The sequence below is a fragment of the Dendrobates tinctorius genome, unplaced genomic scaffold (genome assembly GCF_039654945.1).
Source record: "Dendrobates tinctorius isolate UK_male_01 unplaced genomic scaffold, ASM3965494v1 ptg000055l, whole genome shotgun sequence".
Taxonomy (NCBI): domain Eukaryota; kingdom Metazoa; phylum Chordata; class Amphibia; order Anura; family Dendrobatidae; genus Dendrobates; species Dendrobates tinctorius.
The window spans coordinates 3077534-3099084 of record NW_027361723.1 but is presented as its reverse complement, the minus strand read 5'-3'; the positions used below and the strand labels follow the sequence as shown (position 1 = coordinate 3099084).

Sequence of the window (21551 nt, the reverse complement as noted above, 5' to 3'; positions counted from 1 at the left end):
CCATACATGTTATCTGGGGATACGGTACCCTTTCTCACCTTTGTGCAATCACGTGTAATCCATACTGGGCGTGAGAACAGCTGGCGAGCTGTTAAGCAAGCTACAGCACCTGTGGTTTGCACACGTAAGTTTTTCATTTTTTCAGGAATGACGGTTAGGCCTAATTCCGGAACTTCAGTTGACCTGCACTTCCTGGGAAATCATTGTTCGCGGGTAATAATTGTAATCAGTGATCACCATCACTAACGTTGTTCAGCGGGTTATCTGCACCTGTAAGCGACAAACGCTGGCCTTTTCAGTGTAGCGCACATGCAGCCACGGACATGTAAGGGCATGACACACCAGTTATTGGCCAATCTCATGTGCCAGAGACTCACGTGTCCCTCTAGTAAGCCGGACTCGGACCGCGGGGCATGACGGAGTCTCGTTCGTTAACGGAATTAAGCTTGCAATGTGTGCATCTGTTCTGTAGCTGGCATGTTTGAGGTTTCCCAGGTGGAGTCGAATTTAACCCTAGGCTCCACTCCTGGTGGTGCCCTTCTGGACATTCCTTTAAGGTTCAGCTTTGCAACCTTACTGCCCACGTAAAACAAACACTTTGCCTTCATGAACGCTGTTTGGAGGGTCATGACTCGTGGGAATAACGCCGCCCAATCAGTTAACCTGCTAGAGAGATCGTTCGTTGCTCCCAAGCATGACATCACACTCCCTAGGAGGAAGGTAATGCCACTGTGGCGACCGTACTCCTGGGGGCGACACAAGTGCACTGATGCCCAGCCACTGCTCGATGAATCTGCTGGTACATTGACCCAGACCACTACATTCCCCTCGCACGCTACACGGCCTGAATCTGACCCTGATGAAACTCAGGTTACCCTTCCCATATACAGCTCCATCTTACACCGTGACAAAGAGGAAGCTGCAGATGAAAGTGCAGGTTCGGCCCACCCGCCATCAGACACACCACCGTACTATCAGAGGCCCTGTGCCAGTGCCGTCACCAACGAGTGAGCCCCCCCTGCTTGCTCAGGATCACAGCACTTGCAAGGTTGAAATACTGTGCAGTGAGATGGAAGATGGGGACGACGAGGAGTCCAGACAAGTACAGGGATTCCCTAGCGAGGAGACTTATTTCATTGTTTTCAATGTTGGGACAGCAATTTTTGAGGAGCGCTATACTCTGGAGAATGATACACTGGAACATTCCAAAGGTGGACATCAGACACTGGAGCAGCATTTACAGGGCCCATTATACACTAGAGCATTAGAAATGGGGCCCATTATGTTTGGAGCATTATTTGGGCCCATAAGACAGTGGAGCTTCATCCATGGGGACCAACATATACTGTAGCATTATGTGGAGCTCATCATATACTGTTTCAAACATTATATGGGACCAATGATTCTGTATGGAGAAATAGATGGGCCTCGTCATGAGATGTAAAAAGTGAAGTATTTTTCATTGTACTATACCGCTATTTCTCTGCCGTATCGGAGCATCATGAGTTGTGGTATTATGTGTTAAAGGGGCGCTCTTTCGCCCAGGGCACATGAAAACCTGGAGCCAGCCCTCCCCCCCCACAACTTTAGCCAAATAACCCCCATTTTTCAGTGTGTAACATGTATTATGAAGTTAATTAAGGTTGACAAGCTTAAGTAAGAAGAATTGATGCATTTGGCATTCAAATGGGCACTGTAGGTGTGTTTCCTGTCCTCCTCACACTGCCGACTTTTATTCCCCATTGACTTACATTGGGTTTCGTGTTTCGGGACGACCCCGACTTTTCCCTATAATCGGACGATCTTGCTCGACCCGACTTTTGGAAAAGTCGGGTTTCACGAAACGAAACGCGACCCTAAAAAACCAAAAGTCGCTCAACTCTACTCCTGACAATCCTGAAGAGCTCAGTCCTGTAACCGCAGACGTGAGACACCAGCACAACTCAGAAATAAAGAGATCGGAACTTCATGGACCTAGATTTCATTTTTCTTCCCATTTCTGAAAGCTCTGCTTCCTCTTTCAATGAATGAAAAGAATCTTGTTCACATCTGCAGAGTAAAAGTCTTGATTAGCTTTATACTTTTCACAGCTGAGGGATTGCTGCAATCGTATCCAGACAATCCTCTGTGGGAAACAGACTGATAGAGTGTAACACAATATTCTGAGCAGAGATATGTCGTCATGTGTTTACCCCACGGAGGATACCACTGTGGTAAACCCTCAGCTTTGCGGGCAGGATGCGGTTAGGATTGTTCTCCAGGTTCTCTGTCAGGTGTATTATAAACCTAATTGACTTCCATGTAGAAACCATAAAGTAACCTAAATTATGGGCATCAAGTACCTTGGGGCAAAGCAGGGATTGTGTGCCCCCATGGACAATTAGAGCTCCCTGAGCCCCTTCCTCTAGTCCAGTGTTCAGCCTCTTATCCCCAATCCAATGTACTGTATTTTAGGAAAACATTGATGAAAGCCTCCTTTGCCTTCTAATTTCTGCTTTGTGTTAAAATCAAACATAAAATTTTAAAAATAAAAGTTCTACACATTGATTTTGACTTTTGTTATTACATTTGTCTTTTTTATGTAACACTATGTTACTCTTGCCCCAGGGGTCAACCTAGTCTCTCTGCTGCCTGAGGCGAACTACAAAATGGCGCCCCCCAGAGTAAAATCAGTACAAATAAATCTGGTTTACTCTACTAGCCCAACCTGCCGCACATGTAAAATACACACACTTTTAAGTAGGGATTAGTGTTGAGCGATACTATCCGATACCCTAAAATATCGGATCGGATGGTATCGGCGCGATACGAAAAAAGTATCGGGTATCGCCGATTCCGATACCGGAAGTCCCATTCAAGTCTATGGGACTTCCGGTATCGGAATAAGAGAAACCCTTTTCTCTCCTTGTACAGCCTCTCGGGGGGGGGGGGGGGGGGGGGGGTGTACGGATCTTCCAGGGGTCTGTGCCGACTACCTGGGGGTCTGTGCGGACTGCCGGTGGTCTGTACCGACTGTCCGGGTGTCTGTGCAGGCTGCGGGGGGCTGTGCCGGCCTGCCAGTGGTCTGTGCCAACTGTCCGGGGGTCTGTGCAGGATCGTCTGATGGGACTACAAGTCCCATCGGGCGATGCCTGCTACCATGACGGTGATTGACACATTAGCCAATGATGGGACAGTAGTAGTCCCATCATCTGGCTTATGTGTTGAATGTAAAAAAAAAAAAAAAATACATACTACATATATGCAACATACATACTACATGGATGCAACATATATACCACTGTGCCGGCGGTCTGTACCGACTGTCCGGGGGTCTGAGCATTCTGCCGGGGGGCTGGTATATTTGTAGTATGTATTATGCATTTTTTTTTACATTCAACACATAGGCCGGATGATGGGACTACTACTCTCCCCTCATTGGCTAATGTGTCAATCACCGTCATGGTAGCAGGCATCGCCCGACGGGACTTGTAGTCCCATCGGATGATCCTGCACAGACCCCCGCAACCTGCACAGACCCCCAGACAGTCTGTACAGACTCCCGGTATATGTGTAGTATGCATGTGGTATATATGCAGTATGTATGTATTTTTTTTTTTTACATTCAACACATAGGTCGTATGATGGGACTACTACTGTCCCATCATTGGCTAATGTGTCAATCACCGTCATGGTAGCAGGCATCGCCCCATGGGACTTGTAGTCCCATCGGGCGATCCTGCACAGACCCCCGCAGCCTGCACAGACCCCTGCAGCCTGCACAGACCCCCGGACGGTCGACACAGCCCCCCGGTAGGCCGGTACAGACCACCGGCAGGCCAGCACAGACCCCCGGTGTTAGGCGTCGGATTCCTGGCACTGCACAGCAGGAATCCAGAGCCAGACATCCTGCGGTCTCCCATTCTCCTCCGACCGCTCGGACTCCTGCTCAGCAATCTCGGCGAACCAGGCATTCCCCGCAGACTCGTTCTGTGAGCCTGGATGTTGCTGCCACCTCTGGTGCAGCAATGATAACGCAACCTGCTTTGCAGGGAACTGCTCTAGAGGCTAAGTCCTCGCGCCGTGCGACTGGGCATGCCCGCAACTTGTCCTCTCAGTGGAGAGCAGGGGTCACATGTGAAGGTCCTATGTCGGATCTGATTGGTCCTTCCTATAGTACTGGAAGGTCCCGGAAGCGCATGGCTATAAAAAGCCTGCATGGCGGCTCGGCCATGCGCTAGTGTAGCATATTATTCTGTGTGTGTATGGTGATGGATGCATGGACTGGTGTCTGACTTATTATGAAACCCCTTCCCTCGGATATTACGAATGGTGACAGTATGTTGGGTTAGTCAGCTCCAGATTGTGGCAGGCTACACGCCACTGAGCCTTCCTCACCTACACTAGCGTCCGTCGGTGCCCGGCTCCTCCGGCATCGTCGCTTAGCGGCTTCAGTTACGGCCGCGCTGCAGTAGTAGCAGCTTTTGGTGTTCGCAGCTGCGACGCCACACGCCGGCTGACCTGTGCAGCTAACAGGTTCAGCCTTTACGTCTAGTTCATACTTTGGCGTCTCTGTGACTAAACAGAGTCCGCTCTCGGGTGACGTTAACCCGAGCGCTGTTTCGCACTTCTAGCGTATCTGCCATTGTCCAGCAGCGGTCTTGTCATCTACCGCACGGTGGACCCCGGGCGGCGAACGCGCCTTCCATTATTTATATCTGGTGCGTTCCGCCGACCCTAACACCCGGTATATGTGGTATATATGTAGTATGCATGTTGCATGTATGTAGTATGTTTTTTTTTTTTTACATTCAACACATAGGCCGGATGATGGGACTACTACTGTCCCATCATTGGTTAATGTGTCAATCACCGTCATGGTAGCAGGCATCGCCCGATGAGACTTGTAGTCCCATCGGACGATCCTGCACAGACCCCCGCAGCCTGCACAGACCCCCGGACAGTCGGCACAGCCCCCCGGCAGCCCGGTACAGACCCACGGCAGTCCGCACAGACCCCCGGGCAGTCGGCCAGACCACCGGCAGGCCGGCACAGCCCCCAGGGCAGTCGGCACAGACCACCGGGAGGCCGGTACGGACCCCGGCAGTCCGCACAGAACCCCGGGCAGTCTGCAAAGACCCCCCCTCCCCCGGAAGGCTCGAACTGACGGCGCATCATGATGACATCATTTCGGCAGCCAATCAGAGCCACAGCAGTGGCTCTTTGCATTATGGGAACTTCCGATTCCGATATTGAAAAAATATCGGTACTCGGTATCGGAATTCCGATATAGCGAATATCGGCCGATACCAGATATTTGCAGTATCGGAATGCTCAACACTAGTAGGGATATATTTGAAACATCGATCTTTACACTTGTCTTTCAGAGTCCCTCCTCATAAATGAAACAAGATGTGTCTGCTTATGTGTCACACACCACATGGCCACCTAGGGTTGGTAAATGCTACAATGATAAAGCCGTGACCTAGGAGTCAGGAATGCTTCCAGGGGTGATCCCCATGATGTCCCCTGTCATTGCAGCAGTGTTTCCATCATTTTCAGATGTTTTTAGACCTGAAAAGGACCCTCGGGGGGGATCCATGTAGAAATGCTGGGGTCTCCCATGCACTTACATTGGGCTCGTTGTTCTGTCCAAGTACCTGAGTATTCAAATTTGCTCAACCCGAACGAGCACCCGAGCTCTTTACTGCTCGCTCCTCACTAGGTATGATGCTTTGATCTGTGATATTTTAGCAATGAAAGAAAAGCAGGAGGATTCGTGGTTTATTGGCTTTATTAATTCTTATTTTTCTGCGTTACTTAGTATTTGTTCAGTGAAGCCTGCGGCTGATTACACTACACTATTGTGGGGTTAACCCTTTTAGTAAGTATTATCAGGACTCCCAGTTGTGTCTGCAGTGATTACAGGGGGCTGCAAGCAGCAGATGCTCTGGAGGAGCCCGATGTGAGCGCTGGAGGGGGCTGGGGAGAAGGTGCCGCATCTGTGGACACTGCTAAATAAGGGGAGAACAGCAACACGGCAAGTAAGGAGTTAAACGGAGGAGGAAAGACGTCTATGTACGTCAGTGAGGACGGCGCTTTACCGAGGATTCCCGCTCATTGTCTGATCACAGGATCCGTTGGGGGATTTGAAGTTCCCGCTCTTGTTCCGCGGAGGATTATTACCGGTCACGGCTGACAGTGGAGATCACAATCCGGTCACCCGAGAACCGCGCTGAGTCCAGCCCTCCAGAGCCGCCATCACGGGATCGTCCTCCGGGAGGAGCCGCAGTCACTGATGTGTAGAATCGCCGGCAGCGGCCGCCAACTCCCCCCCCGATACGTGATCACTGCGTGTTATCTCCACAGCGATGTCAGGGGCCGGAGGATCAGACACTAATGAGGGACTCCTCTCCCCCCACAGGTCTGAGGCTTCATATGATATTATCCCATTCATCTCCCGACACTCCAGTGTTTTGGGTAGAAACCGCACAACGGATTCCAGTGTGCGCAGCAACCTACAGACTGGTGGCGGCAGCCCGTGGTGTCTGGAATGTGAGGACCCGAGATCAGCGGCGTCAGCTCTGGTGGTGACGGGGTGGGTGGCTCTTAGAAGAGCCTTTGGTTGTGTAGGTGGGATCGGCGGCAGCGCTCACTTGCTCTTGCCGGACTTGCTGCTCTCGGTCTTCTTGGGCAGCAGCACGGCCTGGATGTTGGGCAGGACGCCCCCCTGGGCGATGGTCACCCCACCCAGCAGCCTGTTCAGCTCCTCGTCATTGCGCACCGCCAGCTGCAGGTGTCGGGGGATGATGCGGGTCTTCTTGTTGTCCCGGGCGGCATTACCGGCCAATTCCAGGATCTCAGCGGTCAGATACTCCAGCACAGCGGCCAGATAGACCGGAGCGCCGGCGCCCACCCTCTCGGCGTAGTTGCCCTTGCGGAGAAGCCTGTGCACACGGCCAACCGGGAACTGCAGTCCTGCCCGGGATGAGCGGGTCTTGGCTTTAGCGCGGACCTTCCCTCCTTGTTTGCCGCGTCCAGACATGGTGGTGATCGCTGATAAGAACAAGAAACAGAAAAAAAAAAAAAATCTGCGTGATATAAGGCAATAGCTGCGCGGCTGTCGCTTTTATAATCATCTGCCCCGCCCTCCTCTCCTGTCATTGGATGGATCACAAGCTACCAATGTAAATCAGACTTGTGGAGCCACCAATGAGCTGCAGTGGGCGGAGCGACTCACGGTTCCGTTGGTCACATGACTTTGTCTCCCAATAGACCGCAGTCTGACAGCAGAGCTCATTTGCATGGCCGGGCTATAAATGCCTCTGGGAGGAGCAGATCGTTATTCTTCTCTCTTGTGCTGAGACTTTTCTCTGTCCCATCATGCCTGATCCCGCCAAGTCTGCTCCAGCTCCCAAGAAGGGCTCCAAGAAAGCCGTGACCAAGCCTCAGAAGAAGGACGGCAAGAAGCGGAGGAAGAGCAGGAAGGAGAGCTACGCCATCTACGTGTACAAGGTGCTGAAGCAGGTCCACCCCGACACCGGCATCTCCTCCAAGGCCATGGGCATCATGAACTCCTTCGTCAATGACATCTTCGAGCGCATCGCAGGGGAAGCCTCCCGCCTGGCTCACTACAACAAGCGCTCCACCATCACCTCCCGGGAGATCCAGACCGCCGTGCGCCTGCTGCTGCCCGGAGAGCTGGCCAAGCACGCCGTGTCCGAGGGCACCAAGGCCGTCACCAAGTACACCAGCGCCAAGTGAGATCTGCTCCGCCATCACCCCAAAGGCTCTTCTAAGAGCCGCCCACCCCCTCACCATTAGAGCTGCTCCTCCGCTGCTTTTTTTTAGGTCCTTGTCTTGATCTCACATCTGTAGCGGTTTCTCCTGACCGGCAGCTCCTGCGCACTGGGGCGGGAGACAGACACCACTTACATCTGCAGTTATGAAGCGCAGGGCTGGAGGTGAGGATGATGAGGGTGGTAGTGAGAGGAATGTACTGACAGCCCCGCATGCTCCACACTTCCTCCCATCCACAGCCATAGTATCCGCAGCTCCAGAGACTTGTCGCCACATGGAGACTTTACCCTGGAGTTACAGCTGGATGAAGTGTTACAGTTTATGTCCTCAGAGGTTGAGACCTTAATGGCGGAGTGAAGAGCTGGTGGATTGCAGCTGTGGAGACTCCTCAGGTCTGTTCATCAGGCTGCGGGTAACGATCTGAGGAGTCTCCTATTTATCCACAACACAGAAATCATCCAGCCGAGAAGACGAGTGATGAGAAGCAGAACTGTGAGGAGAGGAGCAGCTGTGGCCATAAACCCTGCAGCAGCTCGTCCAGGAGGAGGGCGGGGGCTTCACTGCCCTGTGACTGAGGTCTGCTCCGGGGTCCTGATGCCTCCATTGTCAGAGGAAGACCAATCCATGAGGTCTCTTCGTTCCTGTACGGTCAGAGGTCTGTAGTCCGACATTGTTCTGTCTCTTCTGAGATTTAGTCCCCTTTATACAGGAGTCTGTGATCAGCTGGATGTGGTGATCGCATGTGAGCGTTAAATAGAGGTGGAAGTCGTTTTTGCGGTTTGGTTGGTTCCTGACGGCGGAGTTTTGCTCCGTTTCTCTGCGGTCATTAGAGGTTGTCCGCATGATTTCTCTATAGGAAAGGTCATCACAGATCCGTGTGTGGAGACAACCAGGTAACTTACCGGGCAGCAGCTGATTTTCCTCTGACGTCACCCACCCTTTCCTCTCCAGACCGGTGGAGGCGTCTGATCGATGATGATCTCCCAGAGATTGATTAATTTCCAGCCTGAATCTCACATTGACATTAATGGAGAAACAAATAATTTTGTGTCTCCGAGCAGCAGCGGCGCCGAGATGAGGAGTTTTATTGACTCTTATGTTACACAAATACAGAAGCGGGAAAAACTACAAAATAAGAGCGGGGAATTCAAAATCGCCAACTGTCCTGTGCGCAGCCAATCAGAGGAGAAGGGGAGGAGCTAACTGCGAATTCCATACTTGAAATCCCGCCCCGGAACACGTCATCTCGCCAGTCCTCGCTCCGGTCTGCATTCTTCTATATAAAGGAAGGACTCTGCGCTCATCAGTCATAGTGTTCTGCTGCTGACTACGAGACGATGTCTGGTCGCGGTAAAGGAGGGAAAGGTCTCGGGAAGGGCGGTGCCAAGCGGCACAGGAAGGTGCTCCGTGATAACATCCAGGGCATCACCAAGCCTGCCATCCGCCGTCTGGCTCGCAGGGGAGGCGTCAAGCGCATCTCCGGCCTCATCTATGAAGAGACTCGCGGCGTCCTGAAAGTCTTCCTGGAGAACGTGATCCGTGACGCCGTCACCTACACCGAGCACGCCAAGAGGAAGACCGTCACCGCCATGGACGTGGTGTACGCGCTCAAGCGCCAGGGCCGCACTCTCTACGGCTTCGGAGGTTAATGCGTCTCCGCTCCATCCTCACCCCCCAAAGGCTCTTATCAGAGCCGCCCACATCTACTAAGAAAAAGCTATGATCTCCGCTGTGTGATGTGGCCAGGGAGGGAGATTGCGTGTATTTTGCGGTGTTATGTGACATCAGCGGTTAAAACAGATGGTTACCTGGATATACAGCGCTATATGGGTCATGAATTACTGTATGGATGAAATATCTAGAGCGCTTTATAGAGGCTACATCACAGTATAGACATTTACTGCACTCTGAGGGTACACTGCAGTGTATTAATGGGAGTCGTAGCTATATAGCGGGTATTGAGCATTAAATGGCCGCAAACAGCCTTTTTTTTAATCTAGTTCTATATGGAAGGTTTACAGCTGTGTGTGGGGGTTCTGCATTACAGGAGGTTTGCAGCCCTGTACACAGCAGTATATCGAGCTTCACAGCGCTATTTAGATGAATACTGCACTATATGGGGGTGTTAATGCTTCTCCGCTCCATCCTCACCCCCCAGGCTCTTCTCAGAGCCGCCCACATGTGTCCTGGAGAAGCGACAATTCCTGGTATCGGATGATTGAGGTGAGGGAGTTGGGTCAGATCCTATTTCTCAGGATCGGTGTAAATCCAGTGCGGAGCGGTCACATCCTGTACCGGTGACTCTGCGCCCCCTTATTAGTGGCGGCTTCCCGGTGTCCAGCGCCTGCATCTCATCACTGTCTCCCTCCTCATTTACCATCTACATGTGGACACTGACCGTGACTTCCTGACTGCTCCTAATACCGAGGACTGTGCGGCTCCAGCCGGCAGCGCTCTCCTGTGCCGGGGCTGATGGATTCAGCCGGACATTAGCGGCTCGTTCCCCTCATGACCGGGGAGGCTGCTTGTGTCTTTTCTTATTTATCATTAACCGGAGCCTGAAGAGAGAACAGAGGGGAAATCCGCCCCCGGAGTGTACAGCGCCGTCATCCGAGCCCGGCGGACCGGAGAGAGGACTGGAGATGACGCGGGTCCGGAGCCGGTGTATTGCGGAGTGTGGGAGCTCCATCCTCCAGAGGAGGAGACGTCTCGCATACAAGATGCCTACATAAAATATCCATAACTGTGATTGGTGAGATAATGAGCAGCCGGCACCGGTCTGGGGAGTGAGAGGGTTAATACAGTCTCACTTTACCGCAAGGTCCACAGGAATAATGGCCGCTCACTCCTGACAGTGATCGGGAAATGGTGTCTCTTCCACAAGCAGAGCACAGTCACTGAAGGGTTAATGATCGAGCGCCGAGAACACGACTGAGCGGGAGATTCAAATTATCAAACGGATCTAAAGCCCCGCCCACAGGAATCGACCAATCACCGATAGACGTGCTTCCTCCTCCGTTTAACCCCTTATTGCTCCTGTATCTGCTGCTCGTCATTTCCCCGGGTTCAGCACATCGGGCTCCTCCTGGTAGAACATGTGCGGATTGTATCATCCGATCTGTGCTGGATGCGGAGCCCACACGGAGCCGCCCTTGTATAAGGTTACCGGGTCTCCGTGTGGCGTCCGCTCCGATCACTGCTGGAAGCGGAGTTGACACTGATCAGCCCTGGAACTGCGGGCACTAGGATTGCAAAAATATACACCCCCAGTACGGTGCTGTACATCCACCATCCTCCCTACTAGGTGGTATACAGCACTACAAAGGCTACATGTGCTGTATACTCCCCATCTAGTGCTGCATTTCTCCTCTATAAACCTGTGTCATCTACAGAACACCCGCATATAGTGCTGGATACCCTCCATATAGTAACTGAGGATAAGGTAGTGCTGATACCTACATATATCGCTGTATGCCCCCATATATAGCTAAATACTCTCCAGAAAGTGCTGTGGGCCCTCCATATTGTTCTTTATCCCATCATATATCGCTGTATACCCCCATGTAGTGCTGTAAGCTGCCAAATACTGTTATGTACCGACATATTGTGCTGTATAACCTTCAAGTAGTATTGTATACCGCCATATAGTGCTGACAACCCTCCATATAGTATCGTAGTCTAGAATATAGTGCTGTATACTCCCCTTATATTAGGGTACACCCTCATTGACGGCTGTACTCCCCCATAGAGGGACGTGTACCCTCCATATAGCGCTGTATATTCCACACATCAGATATTCTGGACTCCGCGCTCCTGATCCACAAGCCCACACACTGGATATATATATATATATATATATATATATACAGGCCAGAAGCTGCAGGGAGCGGAGCCGCCGTCTGTGTCTCCTTCCGACCTCTCAGCAGCTCCAGGTCGTTCTCCCATCGTCCAATCAGCTTCCTGCACGGTACAGATTGTGGTACAGATCCCTGTGATAGTGACAGGTGCCGGGAACAGAAGGAGCGAGCTCCCGCAGCAGATTCATCTTCCCCGATACAGAATGATGTGCGGCCAGGAGGACTATGGGGAGATTCCGGGGCTCTTCCCGGCTCCTTACTGCCTCCTCCGCCAGTGACGGCTATAGACATGTGGGGGAGATGTCAGTGAGGAGGAGGACACTGACACAGCGGCTCTGCTGCCCGGTCCTGACCGGTAATGGTCGCTTATCCCGGGCAAGGAAGCACAAGGGGAGAGCGGAGCTTCACCCGTCTCAGACAGGAGGGGCGGGGCCTGTGACCAGTGTCAGCCAATAGAAGCTCAGGAGGGGCAGCCAATCAGTGCGCAGTGTGACTGTACATATTTGAGGCGGCTCCCGCTCCGTCCTTAGTAATTTTTCTTTCAGCACTTTGTGTTTGTTGTTGATTATATGATGGCAGAGACCGCGCCAGCCGCCGCTCCTCCTCCTCCTGCCGAACCGGCCACCAAATCCAAGAAGCAGCCGAAAAAATCCTCCGCAGGGGTCGCCAAGAAGAGCAAAAAGCCCTCTGGCCCCAGCGTGTCCGAGCTGATCGTCAAAGCCGTGTCTGCTTCCAAGGAGCGCAGCGGGGTGTCTCTGGCTGCCCTGAAGAAGGCTCTGGCTGCTGGAGGGTACGATGTGGAGAGGAATAACAGCCGCCTGAAGCTGGCCGTCAGGGGTCTGGTCACCAAGGGCGCCCTGCTCCAGGTGAAGGGCAGCGGCGCCTCCGGGTCATTCAAGCTGAACAAGAAGCAGGAGACCAAGGACAAGAAGAAGCAGGCGCCTGCGGCCAAAGCCAAGAAACCAGCAGCCAAGAAAGCTGCAAAATCCCCGAAGAAGCCCAAGAAGGCTCCGACCGCGGCCAAGAAGAGCCCGAAAAAGGCCAAGAAGCCCGCAGCGGCCAAAAAAGCAGTTAAGAGCCCCAAAAAGCCGAAGGCTAAGCCCAAGAAGGTGACAAAGAGCCCCGCTAAGAAGGCGGCCAAACCCAAAGCTGCCAGGAGTCCGGCTAAGAAGGCGGCTAAAGCCAAGAAGCCCGCGGCCAAAAAATAAGCGGAGCCGCCCTGTCCTCATCCCACAAAGGCTCTTATCAGAGCCACCACCTCCTCCCTGCAGAGCTGTGTGATCAGTGCCACCACCTCCTCCCTGCCGAGCTGTATGATCAGTGCCACCGCCTTCTCCCCGCAGAGCTGTATGATCAGTGCCACCACCTCCCTGCAGAGCTGTGTGATCAGTGCCACCACCTCCCTGCAGAGCTGTGTGATCAGTGCCACCACCTCCCTGCAGAGCTGTATCATCAGTGCCACCATCTCCCTGCAGAGCTGTATGATCAGTGCCACCACCTCCTCCCTGCCGAGCTGTATGATCAGTGCCACCGCCTCCTCCCCGCAGAGCTGTATGATCAGTGCCACCACCTCCCTGCAGAGCTGTGTGATCAGTGCCACCACCTCCCTGCAGAGCTGTGTGATCAGTGCCACCACCTCCCTGCAGAGCTGTATCATCAGTGCCATCACCTCCTCCCTGCAGAGCTGTATCATCAGTGCCACCACCTCCCTGCAGAGCTGTGTGATCAGTGCCACCACCTCCCTGCAGAGCTGTATGATCAGTGCCACCTCCTCCCTACAGAGCTGTGTTATCAGTGCCACCACCTCCCTGCAGAGCTGTATGATCAGTGCCACCACCTTGTCCTCAGCAGAGCTGTATGATCAGTGCCACCACCTCCTCCCTGCAGAGCTGTATGATCAGTGCCACCTCCTCCCTACAGAGCTGTGTTATCAGTGCCACCACCTCCCTGCAGAGCTGTATGATCAGTGCCACCACCTTGTCCTCAGCAGAGCTGTATGATCAGTGCCACCACCTCCTCCCTGCAGAGCTGTACGATGAGATCCACCACCTCCTCCCTGCAGAGCTGTACGATCAGTGCCAGTACATTATATAATTGATGCTGGGCGCAGTGTCAGGATGGATAGTTGTGATCTGTTGCTAATACGAGCTCTGCACTGTACAGCGCTGTGTACACGGATACGGCCGTGCATTTACGTCAGTGGCGTCTGCTCCATATTCCGTGTGTAAGGGATGATGTGAACCGCCTCGTGGAGGAGGCGGGGACAACAGGGGGCGGGGTTACTGATCGAGAGGCGGAGTTACTCTTCACAATGATTGGTTACACACATCAAGTCCTTATTGGCTTCTTTTATTTATGCCACAACCAGTGGCGTGCAGGGGGCGTGTTTCCTATAGACCAATGAGGACGCGCCCTGGAGCATAAATACCCTTCTCCCGCCGCTCAGCTCATCACATCTGTTCACCTCTAAATTGAGCTATGGCCAGGACCAAGCAGACCGCCCGCAAATCCACCGGAGGGAAGGCTCCTCGCAAGCAGCTGGCAACGAAGGCTGCCAGGAAGAGTGCGCCTGCCACTGGCGGAGTGAAGAAGCCGCATCGTTATCGCCCAGGAACCGTTGCTCTCCGTGAGATCCGCCGCTACCAGAAATCCACGGAGCTGCTGATCCGTAAGCTTCCCTTCCAGCGCTTGGTGAGGGAGATCGCCCAGGACTTCAAGACCGATCTGCGCTTCCAGAGCTCAGCGGTGATGGCCCTGCAGGAGGCCAGCGAGGCTTATCTGGTGGGACTGTTCGAGGACACTAACCTGTGCGCCATCCACGCCAAGAGAGTAACAATCATGCCCAAAGACATCCAGTTGGCCCGCAGGATCCGTGGGGAGAGGGCTTAGATCTTCCCGGGCTCCAACCACAACACAAAGGCTCTTTTCAGAGCCACCAAATCTTTCCAAAAACGAGCCGAGTCCTGAACTGTCCGGTTTATGTGCGTGTTCTCCATATACGGATCGCACTCTCTCAGAATAGATGGTGGCTGCGGTTTCTGATATCACGATTGCTGAGCGATAACTGAAATCTCACGTTTCTCTATTCTCATCCATTGTAAAACATGCGGCGTCTATAATATAACCAACGTTAATATAGGGAGAGGGGTAAGGTGTGTGTACCCTCAGAGTGTGGTGAATGTATATACTGTGATGTAACCTCTATAAAGCTCGATATTTCATCCATACAGTAATTCCTGACCCATATAGCGCTGTATATCCAGGTAACCCAACTGTTTTAACCGCTGAAAACACAGCAAAATACCCGCAATCTCCCTCCCTGGCCACATCACACAGCGGAGATCATAGCTTTTTCTAAGTAGATGTGGGCGGCTCTGATAAGAGCCTTTGGGGGGTGAGGATGGAGCGGAGACGCATTAACCTCCGAAGCCGTAGAGAGTGCGGCCCTGGCGCTTGAGCGCGTACACCACGTCCATGGCGGTGACGGTCTTCCTCTTGGCGTGCTCGGTGTAGGTGACGGCGTCACGGATCACGTTCTCCAGGAAGACTTTTAGGACGCCGCGAGTCTCCTCATAGATGAGCCGTACGGGCCGGGGGAAGCTTGGCAGAGGTGTTCGTGGTGCACACAGCAGAAGTGGCGTTGGAGACAGGGGTTTCATGACAATGTTGTGGACTGATTTTTCAAGTACCGCTCACACAACTGGTAATACTTAGAGTTGAGCGATACCATCCGATACTTCAAAGTATCGTATCGGATGGTATCGGCCGATCTTTAAAAAAAGTATCGGTATCGCCGATTCCGATACCGGAAGTCCCATTCAAGTCTATGGGACTTCCGGTATCGGAATAAGAAAAACCCTTTCCTGCCCTTGTACAGCCTCTCTGGGGTCTGTACGGGCCTTTCGGGGGGCTGTGCCGGCCTGCCAGGGGGTCTGTGCAGGCTCCGGTGGTCTGTGCCGGCCTGCCGGGGGGCTGTGCCGGCCTGCCAGGGGGTCTGTGCAGGCTCCGGTGGTCTGTGCCGGCCTGCCGGTGGTCTGTGCAGGCTCCGGGGGGCTGTGCCGGCCTGCCGGGGGGCTGTGCCGGCCTGCCGGGGGGCTGTGCCGGCCTGCCGGGGGGCTGTGCCGGCCTGCCGGGGGGCTGTGCCGGCCTGCCGGTGGTCTGTGCAGGCTCCGGGGGTCTGTGCAGGCATCGTCCGATGGGACTACAAGTCCCATCTGGCGATGCCTGCTACCATGACAGTGATTGACACATTAGCCAATGATGGGACAGTAGTAGTCCCATCATCCGGCTAATGTGTTAAATGTAAAAAAAAAAAAAAAAATTACATGCTACATTCATACTACATACTACATACATGCTACATTCATACTACATACTACATACATGCTACATTCATACTACATGCAACATACATACTACATATATACTACATGCATGCTACATATATACTACATGCATGCTACATACATACTACATGATACATACTACATATATACTACATGCATGCTACATACATACTACATGCTACATGCATGCTACATACATACTACATGCTACATGCATGCTACATACATACTACATACATGCTACATATATACTACATACATACTACATATATACTACATGCATGCTACATATATACTACATGCATGCTACATACATACTACATATATACTACATGCATGCTACATACATACTACATGCTACATGCATGCTACATATATACTACATACATGCTACATATATACTACATACATACTACATATATACTACATGCATGCTACATACATACTACATATATACTACATGCATGCTACATACATACTACATGCTACATGCATGCTACATACATACTACATACATGCTACATATATACTACATACATACTACATATATACTACATACATACCACATACATACTACATGCATGCTACATATATACTACATGCATGCTACATACATACTACATATATACTACATGCATGCTACATACATACTACATGCTACATGCATGCTACATACATACTACATGCTACATACATACCACATATATACTACATACATACAATACATTCATACAATACATACAGTACATATAACATAGAGTAACATACTTACCAATACTTGTCACATTGTTCCCCGAAGCCATTGTCGTCTACGGAATAAATATTAACATAACAAACCACAAAAATACTCACCCACGATCCGAAGCAGTCCACGAGTGTGTCCCACGACGATCTTGGGTAGAGAACTGCAGCATCAGCTGATGCTGCCGTTCTCTACGGGCTGCAGGAATCCAATGACGGAAGGTAGGTATCCTTCCGCACTGTATTCCTCCGCCACTTAAAAAAAAAAAAAGTCCCTAGTCTCACTTTATGCCATTGCTGTGTGGGAATTTCCCACACAGCAATGGCATAAAGTGAGACTAGGGACTTTTTTTTTTTTAAGTGGCGGAGGAATACAGTGCGGAAGGATACCTACCTTCCGTCATTGGATTCCTGCAGCCCGTAGGGAACGGCAGCATCATCTGATGCTGCAGTTCTCTACCCAAGATCGTCGTGGGACACACTCGTGGACTGCTTCGGATCGTGGGTGAGTATTTTTGTGGTTTGTTATGTTAATATTTATTCCGGAAAGACAATGGCTTCGGGGAACAATGTGACAAGTATTGGTAAGTATGTTACTCTATGTTATATGTACTGTATGTCTATGTATGTATTGTATGAATGTATTGTATGTATGTAGTATATATGTGGTATGTATGTAGCATGTAGTATGTATGTAGCATGCATGTAGTATGTATGTAGTATGTATGTAGCATGCATGTAGTATGTATGTAGCATGCATGTAGTATGTATGTGGTATGTATGTAGCATGTAGTATATATGTAGCATGCATGTAGTATGTATGTAGTATGTATGTAGTATGTATGTAGCATGTAGTATGTATGTAGTATATATGTAGTATGTATGTAGCATGCATGTAGTATGTATGTAGTATGTATGTAGTATATATGTAGTATGTATGTAGCATGTAGTATGTATGTAGTATTTTTTTTTTTTTTTTTTTTTTTTTTTTTTAACATTTAACACATTAGCCGGATGATGGGACTACTACTGTCCCATCATTGGCTAATGTGTCAATCACTGTCATGGTAGCAGGCATCGCCCGATGGGACTTGTAGTCCCATCGGACGATGCTTGCACAGACCCCCGGACATCAGCACAGCCCCCCGGCAGGCCGGCACAGCCCCCCGGCAGGCCGGTACAGACCCCCACAGGGTGCACAGCCCCCCGGCAGGCCGGCACAGCCCCCCGGCAGGCCGGCAGAGACCCCGGGCAGTCCACACAGCCCCCCGGCAGGCCGGCACAGCCCCCCGGCAGGCCGGCAGAGACCCCCGGAAGGCCCGAAATCACGGCGCATCATGATGCGCACACACCGCGCATCATGATGACGTCAGGCCGTCAATCAACTGAACTTCCGATTCCGATGCCGAATTCCGATATTGAAAAAATATCGGAAGTCGGTATCGGAATTCCGATACAGCAAGTATCGGCCGATACCCGATACTTGCGGTATCGGAATGCTCAACACTAGTAATACTGCATCGATGGAAAGTGACAGGCGACAGCATTTGTCAACTATGGTTACAAACTACTTTTCCTCCCATATCGATGTTCTCCCGCACAGGTCATTCCCCTTTGACTATTGGGCCGCTAAACTGGACACCTGGCCTGAATTGGCCCAATATGCCTTACAGGAGCTCGCTTGCCCAGCTGCATGTGTGCTATCGGAAAGAGTCTTCAGTGCAGCTGGATCAATCCTGACAGAAAAAAGGACCCGTCTGTCAACCCAAAATGTGGATGATCTAACCTTCATTAAAATGAACCATGCATGGGTTTCCAAGGATTTTGTCCCACCTTCCCATGATGACACATAGGTTGCCAGAAAAATGGCTCGCTTTGGTCCTCCTCTTCCTGGGACTTGAACAATTTCGCCTTTTGCATCAGCTGAATGTCCAACATCAACATATGCCACTTTCTAAAACTCCCTAACTGTGCTGCCTCCCCCCCCCCATGGCCGGGGTCACCACATAGCGCACGAAACCGTGCGAGTGCCGTTGCCCTGGACAGGTGGGTAGGCCGACTCTTGGGCGCGGGCACTGGCACAGGGTCCCTCATAGTGCAATCAAGTGTCTCTGACGGTGGTGGTGCACACCCGCCGTCAGACACCGCCGTACTATGAGGGGCCCAGTGCCAGTACCGATGCCCACAAGTGGGCCCTCCTTGCTTGGGCAGGGCCCCAGCATTTGCAATCTTTACCTCTCCCTGCTCCTCCGCTGTGTAGTCTGGGCCGTCAAATCCATACTGTGCCTGACACCGTCTGAGCCTGCCTCCTGATGTATAGACATATATTTTGAATGTGTACACTATGCTATCCATACGTGTTAACCGGGGATACGGTACCCTTTCTCACCTCTGTGCAATCACATGTAATCCATACTGGGCCTGACACCATCTGAGCCTGCCTCCTGATCTATAGACATATATTTTGAATGTGTACACTATGCTTTCCATACATGTTATCCGGGGATACAGTACCCTTTCTCACCTTTGTGCAATCACGTGTAATCCATACTGGGCCTGACACCGTCTGAGCTTGCCTCCTGATGTATTGACATATATTTTGAATGTGTACGCTATCCATACATGTTATCCTGGGATACGGTACCCTTTCTCACCTTTGTGCAATCACGTGTAATCCATACTGGGCGTGAGAACGGCTGGCGAGCTGTTAAGCAAGCTACAGCACCTGTGGTTTGCACACGTAAGTTTTTCATTTTTTCAGGAATGACGGTTAGGCCTAATTCCGGAACTGCGGTTGACCTGCACTTACTGGGAAATCATCGTTCGCGGGTAATAATAGTAATCATAGATCCCCATTACTAACGTTGTTCAGCGGGTTATCTGCACCTGTAAGCGACAAACGCTGGCCTTTTCAGTGTAGCGCACATGCAGCCACGGACATGTAAGGGCATGACACACCAGTTATTGGCCAATCTCATGTGCCAGAGCCTCGCGTGTCCCTCTAGTAAGCCGGACTCGGACCGCGGGGCATGACGGAGTCTTGTTCGTTAACGGAATTAAGCTTGCAATGTGTGCATCTTTCTGTAGCTGGCATGGTTGAGGTTTCCCAGGTGGAGTCGAATTTAACCGTAGGCTCCACTCCTGGTGGTGCCCTTCTGGACATTCCTTTAAAGTTCAGCTTTGCAACCATACTGCCCACGTAAAACAAACACTTTGCCTTCATGAACGCTGTTTGGAGGGTCGTGACTCGTGGGAATAACGCCGCCCAATCAGTTAACCTGCTAGAGAGATCCTTCGTTGCTCCCAAGCATGACATCACACTCCCTAGGAGGAAGGTAATGCCACTGTGGCGACCGTACTCCTGGGGGCGACACAAGTGCACTGATGCCCAGCCACTGCTCGATGAATCTGCTGGTACATTGACCCAGACCACTACATTGCCCTCGCACACTACACGGCCTGAATCTGACCCTGATGAAACTCGGGTTACCCTTCCCATATACAGTTCCATCTTACACGGTGACAAAGAGGAAGCTGCAGATGAAAGTGCAGGTTCGGCCCACCCGCCGTCAGACACACCACCGTACTATCAGGGGCCCTGTGCCAGTGCCGTCGCCAATGAGTGGGCCCCCCCTGCTTGCCCAGGATCACAGCACTTGCAAGGTTGAAATACTGTGCAGTGAGATGGAAGATGGGGACGACGAGGAGTCCAGACTAGTACAGGGATTCCCTAGCGAGGAGACTTATTTGATTGTTTTCTATGTTGGGACAGCAATTTTTGGGGAGCACTATACTCTGGAGAATGATAGATGGGGCCCACCATACACTGGAACATTCCAAAGGTGGACATCAGACACTGGAGCAGCATTTACAGGGCCCATTATACACTAGAGCATTAGAAATGGGGCCCATTATATATGAAGCGTTATTTGGGCCCATAAGACAGTGGAGCTTCATCCATGGGGACCAACATATACTGTAGCATTATGTGGAGCTCATCATATACTGTTTCAAACATTATATGGGACCAATGATTCTGTATGGAGAAATAGATGGGCCTCGTCATGAGATGTAAAAAGTGAAGTATTTTTCATTGTACTATACTATTTCTCTGCCGTATCGGAGCATGATGAGTTGTGGTATGTTTTAAAGGGGGGCTCTTTCACCCAGGGCACATGAAAACCTGGAGCCAGCCCTACCCCCCCACAACTTTAGCCAAATAACCCCCATTTTTCAGTGCATAACTTGTATTATGAAGTAAATTAAGGTTGACAAGCTTAAGTAAGAAGAATTGATGCATTTGGCATTCAAATGGGCACTGTAGGTGTGTTTCCTGTCCTCCTCTCACTGCCGACTTTAATTCCCCATTGACTTACATTGGGTTTCGTGTTTCGGTCGGACACTGACTTTTCCCTATAGTCAGCCGATTTTGCTCGACCCGACTTTTGGAAAAGTCGGGTTTCATGAAAAGAAACTCGACCCTAAAAAAGCAAAAGTCGCTCAACTCTACTCAACACTACTCAGCAGTCAGTATCACACAGGATAGGATTAGATGCACGGCTCAGCACACAGTAGGATTAGATACACTGCTCAGCAGTCAGTATCACACAGGATAGGATTAGATGCACGGCTCAGCACACAGTAGGATTAGATACACAGCTCAGCAGTCAGTATCACACAGGATAGGATTAGATGCACGGCTCAGCACACAGTAGGATTAGATACACAGCTCAGCAATCAGTATCACACAGGATAGGATTAGATACACGGCTCAGCAGACAGTATCACACAGGAGAGGATTAGATACACAGCTCAGCAGACAGTATCA

At 51.3% G+C, this 21551-nt stretch overlaps 5 protein-coding genes across 5 annotated transcripts; 4 read left to right on the top strand and 1 right to left on the bottom strand.

Annotated features, from left to right (window-relative positions):
* Positions 1-6580: 6580 nt before the first annotated feature.
* Positions 6581-7083, bottom strand: LOC141091660 (histone H2A type 1-like). The gene has a single exon (XM_073577342.1). The coding sequence runs from the start codon at positions 7022-7024 to the stop codon at positions 6632-6634; it is 393 nt and encodes a 130-aa protein (XP_073433443.1). The 5' UTR covers positions 7025-7083; the 3' UTR covers positions 6581-6631.
* Positions 7084-7323: 240 nt separating this feature from the next.
* Positions 7324-7786, top strand: LOC141091661 (histone H2B 1.1-like). Its single transcript, XM_073577343.1, has one exon. It carries the CDS (start codon positions 7363-7365, stop codon positions 7741-7743), a length of 381 nt encoding a protein of 126 aa, XP_073433444.1. The 5' UTR covers positions 7324-7362; the 3' UTR covers positions 7744-7786.
* A 1308-nt stretch (positions 7787-9094) lies between these two features.
* Positions 9095-9477, top strand: LOC141091662 (histone H4). The gene has a single exon (XM_073577344.1). It carries the CDS (start codon positions 9117-9119, stop codon positions 9426-9428), a length of 312 nt encoding a protein of 103 aa, XP_073433445.1. The 5' UTR covers positions 9095-9116; the 3' UTR covers positions 9429-9477.
* A 2647-nt stretch (positions 9478-12124) lies between these two features.
* LOC141091658 (histone H1.01-like) lies at positions 12125-12893 on the top strand. Its single transcript, XM_073577339.1, has one exon. The coding sequence runs from the start codon at positions 12206-12208 to the stop codon at positions 12842-12844; it is 639 nt and encodes a 212-aa protein (XP_073433440.1). The 5' UTR covers positions 12125-12205; the 3' UTR covers positions 12845-12893.
* A 1184-nt stretch (positions 12894-14077) lies between these two features.
* LOC141091659 (histone H3) lies at positions 14078-14576 on the top strand. Its single transcript, XM_073577341.1, has one exon. It carries the CDS (start codon positions 14115-14117, stop codon positions 14523-14525), a length of 411 nt encoding a protein of 136 aa, XP_073433442.1. The 5' UTR covers positions 14078-14114; the 3' UTR covers positions 14526-14576.
* Positions 14577-21551: the final 6975 nt, after the last annotated feature.

What these genes read in the sequence shown, in the direction of transcription:
- LOC141091660 (XM_073577342.1), bottom strand. Translation starts at nt 7,024, where the DNA reads ATGTCTGGACGCGGCAAACAAGGAGGGAAGGTCCGCGCTAAAGCCAAG.
- LOC141091661 (XM_073577343.1), top strand. Translation starts at nt 7,363, where the DNA reads ATGCCTGATCCCGCCAAGTCTGCTCCAGCTCCCAAGAAGGGCTCCAAG.
- LOC141091662 (XM_073577344.1), top strand. Translation starts at nt 9,117, where the DNA reads ATGTCTGGTCGCGGTAAAGGAGGGAAAGGTCTCGGGAAGGGCGGTGCC.
- LOC141091658 (XM_073577339.1), top strand. Translation starts at nt 12,206, where the DNA reads ATGATGGCAGAGACCGCGCCAGCCGCCGCTCCTCCTCCTCCTGCCGAA.
- LOC141091659 (XM_073577341.1), top strand. Translation starts at nt 14,115, where the DNA reads ATGGCCAGGACCAAGCAGACCGCCCGCAAATCCACCGGAGGGAAGGCT.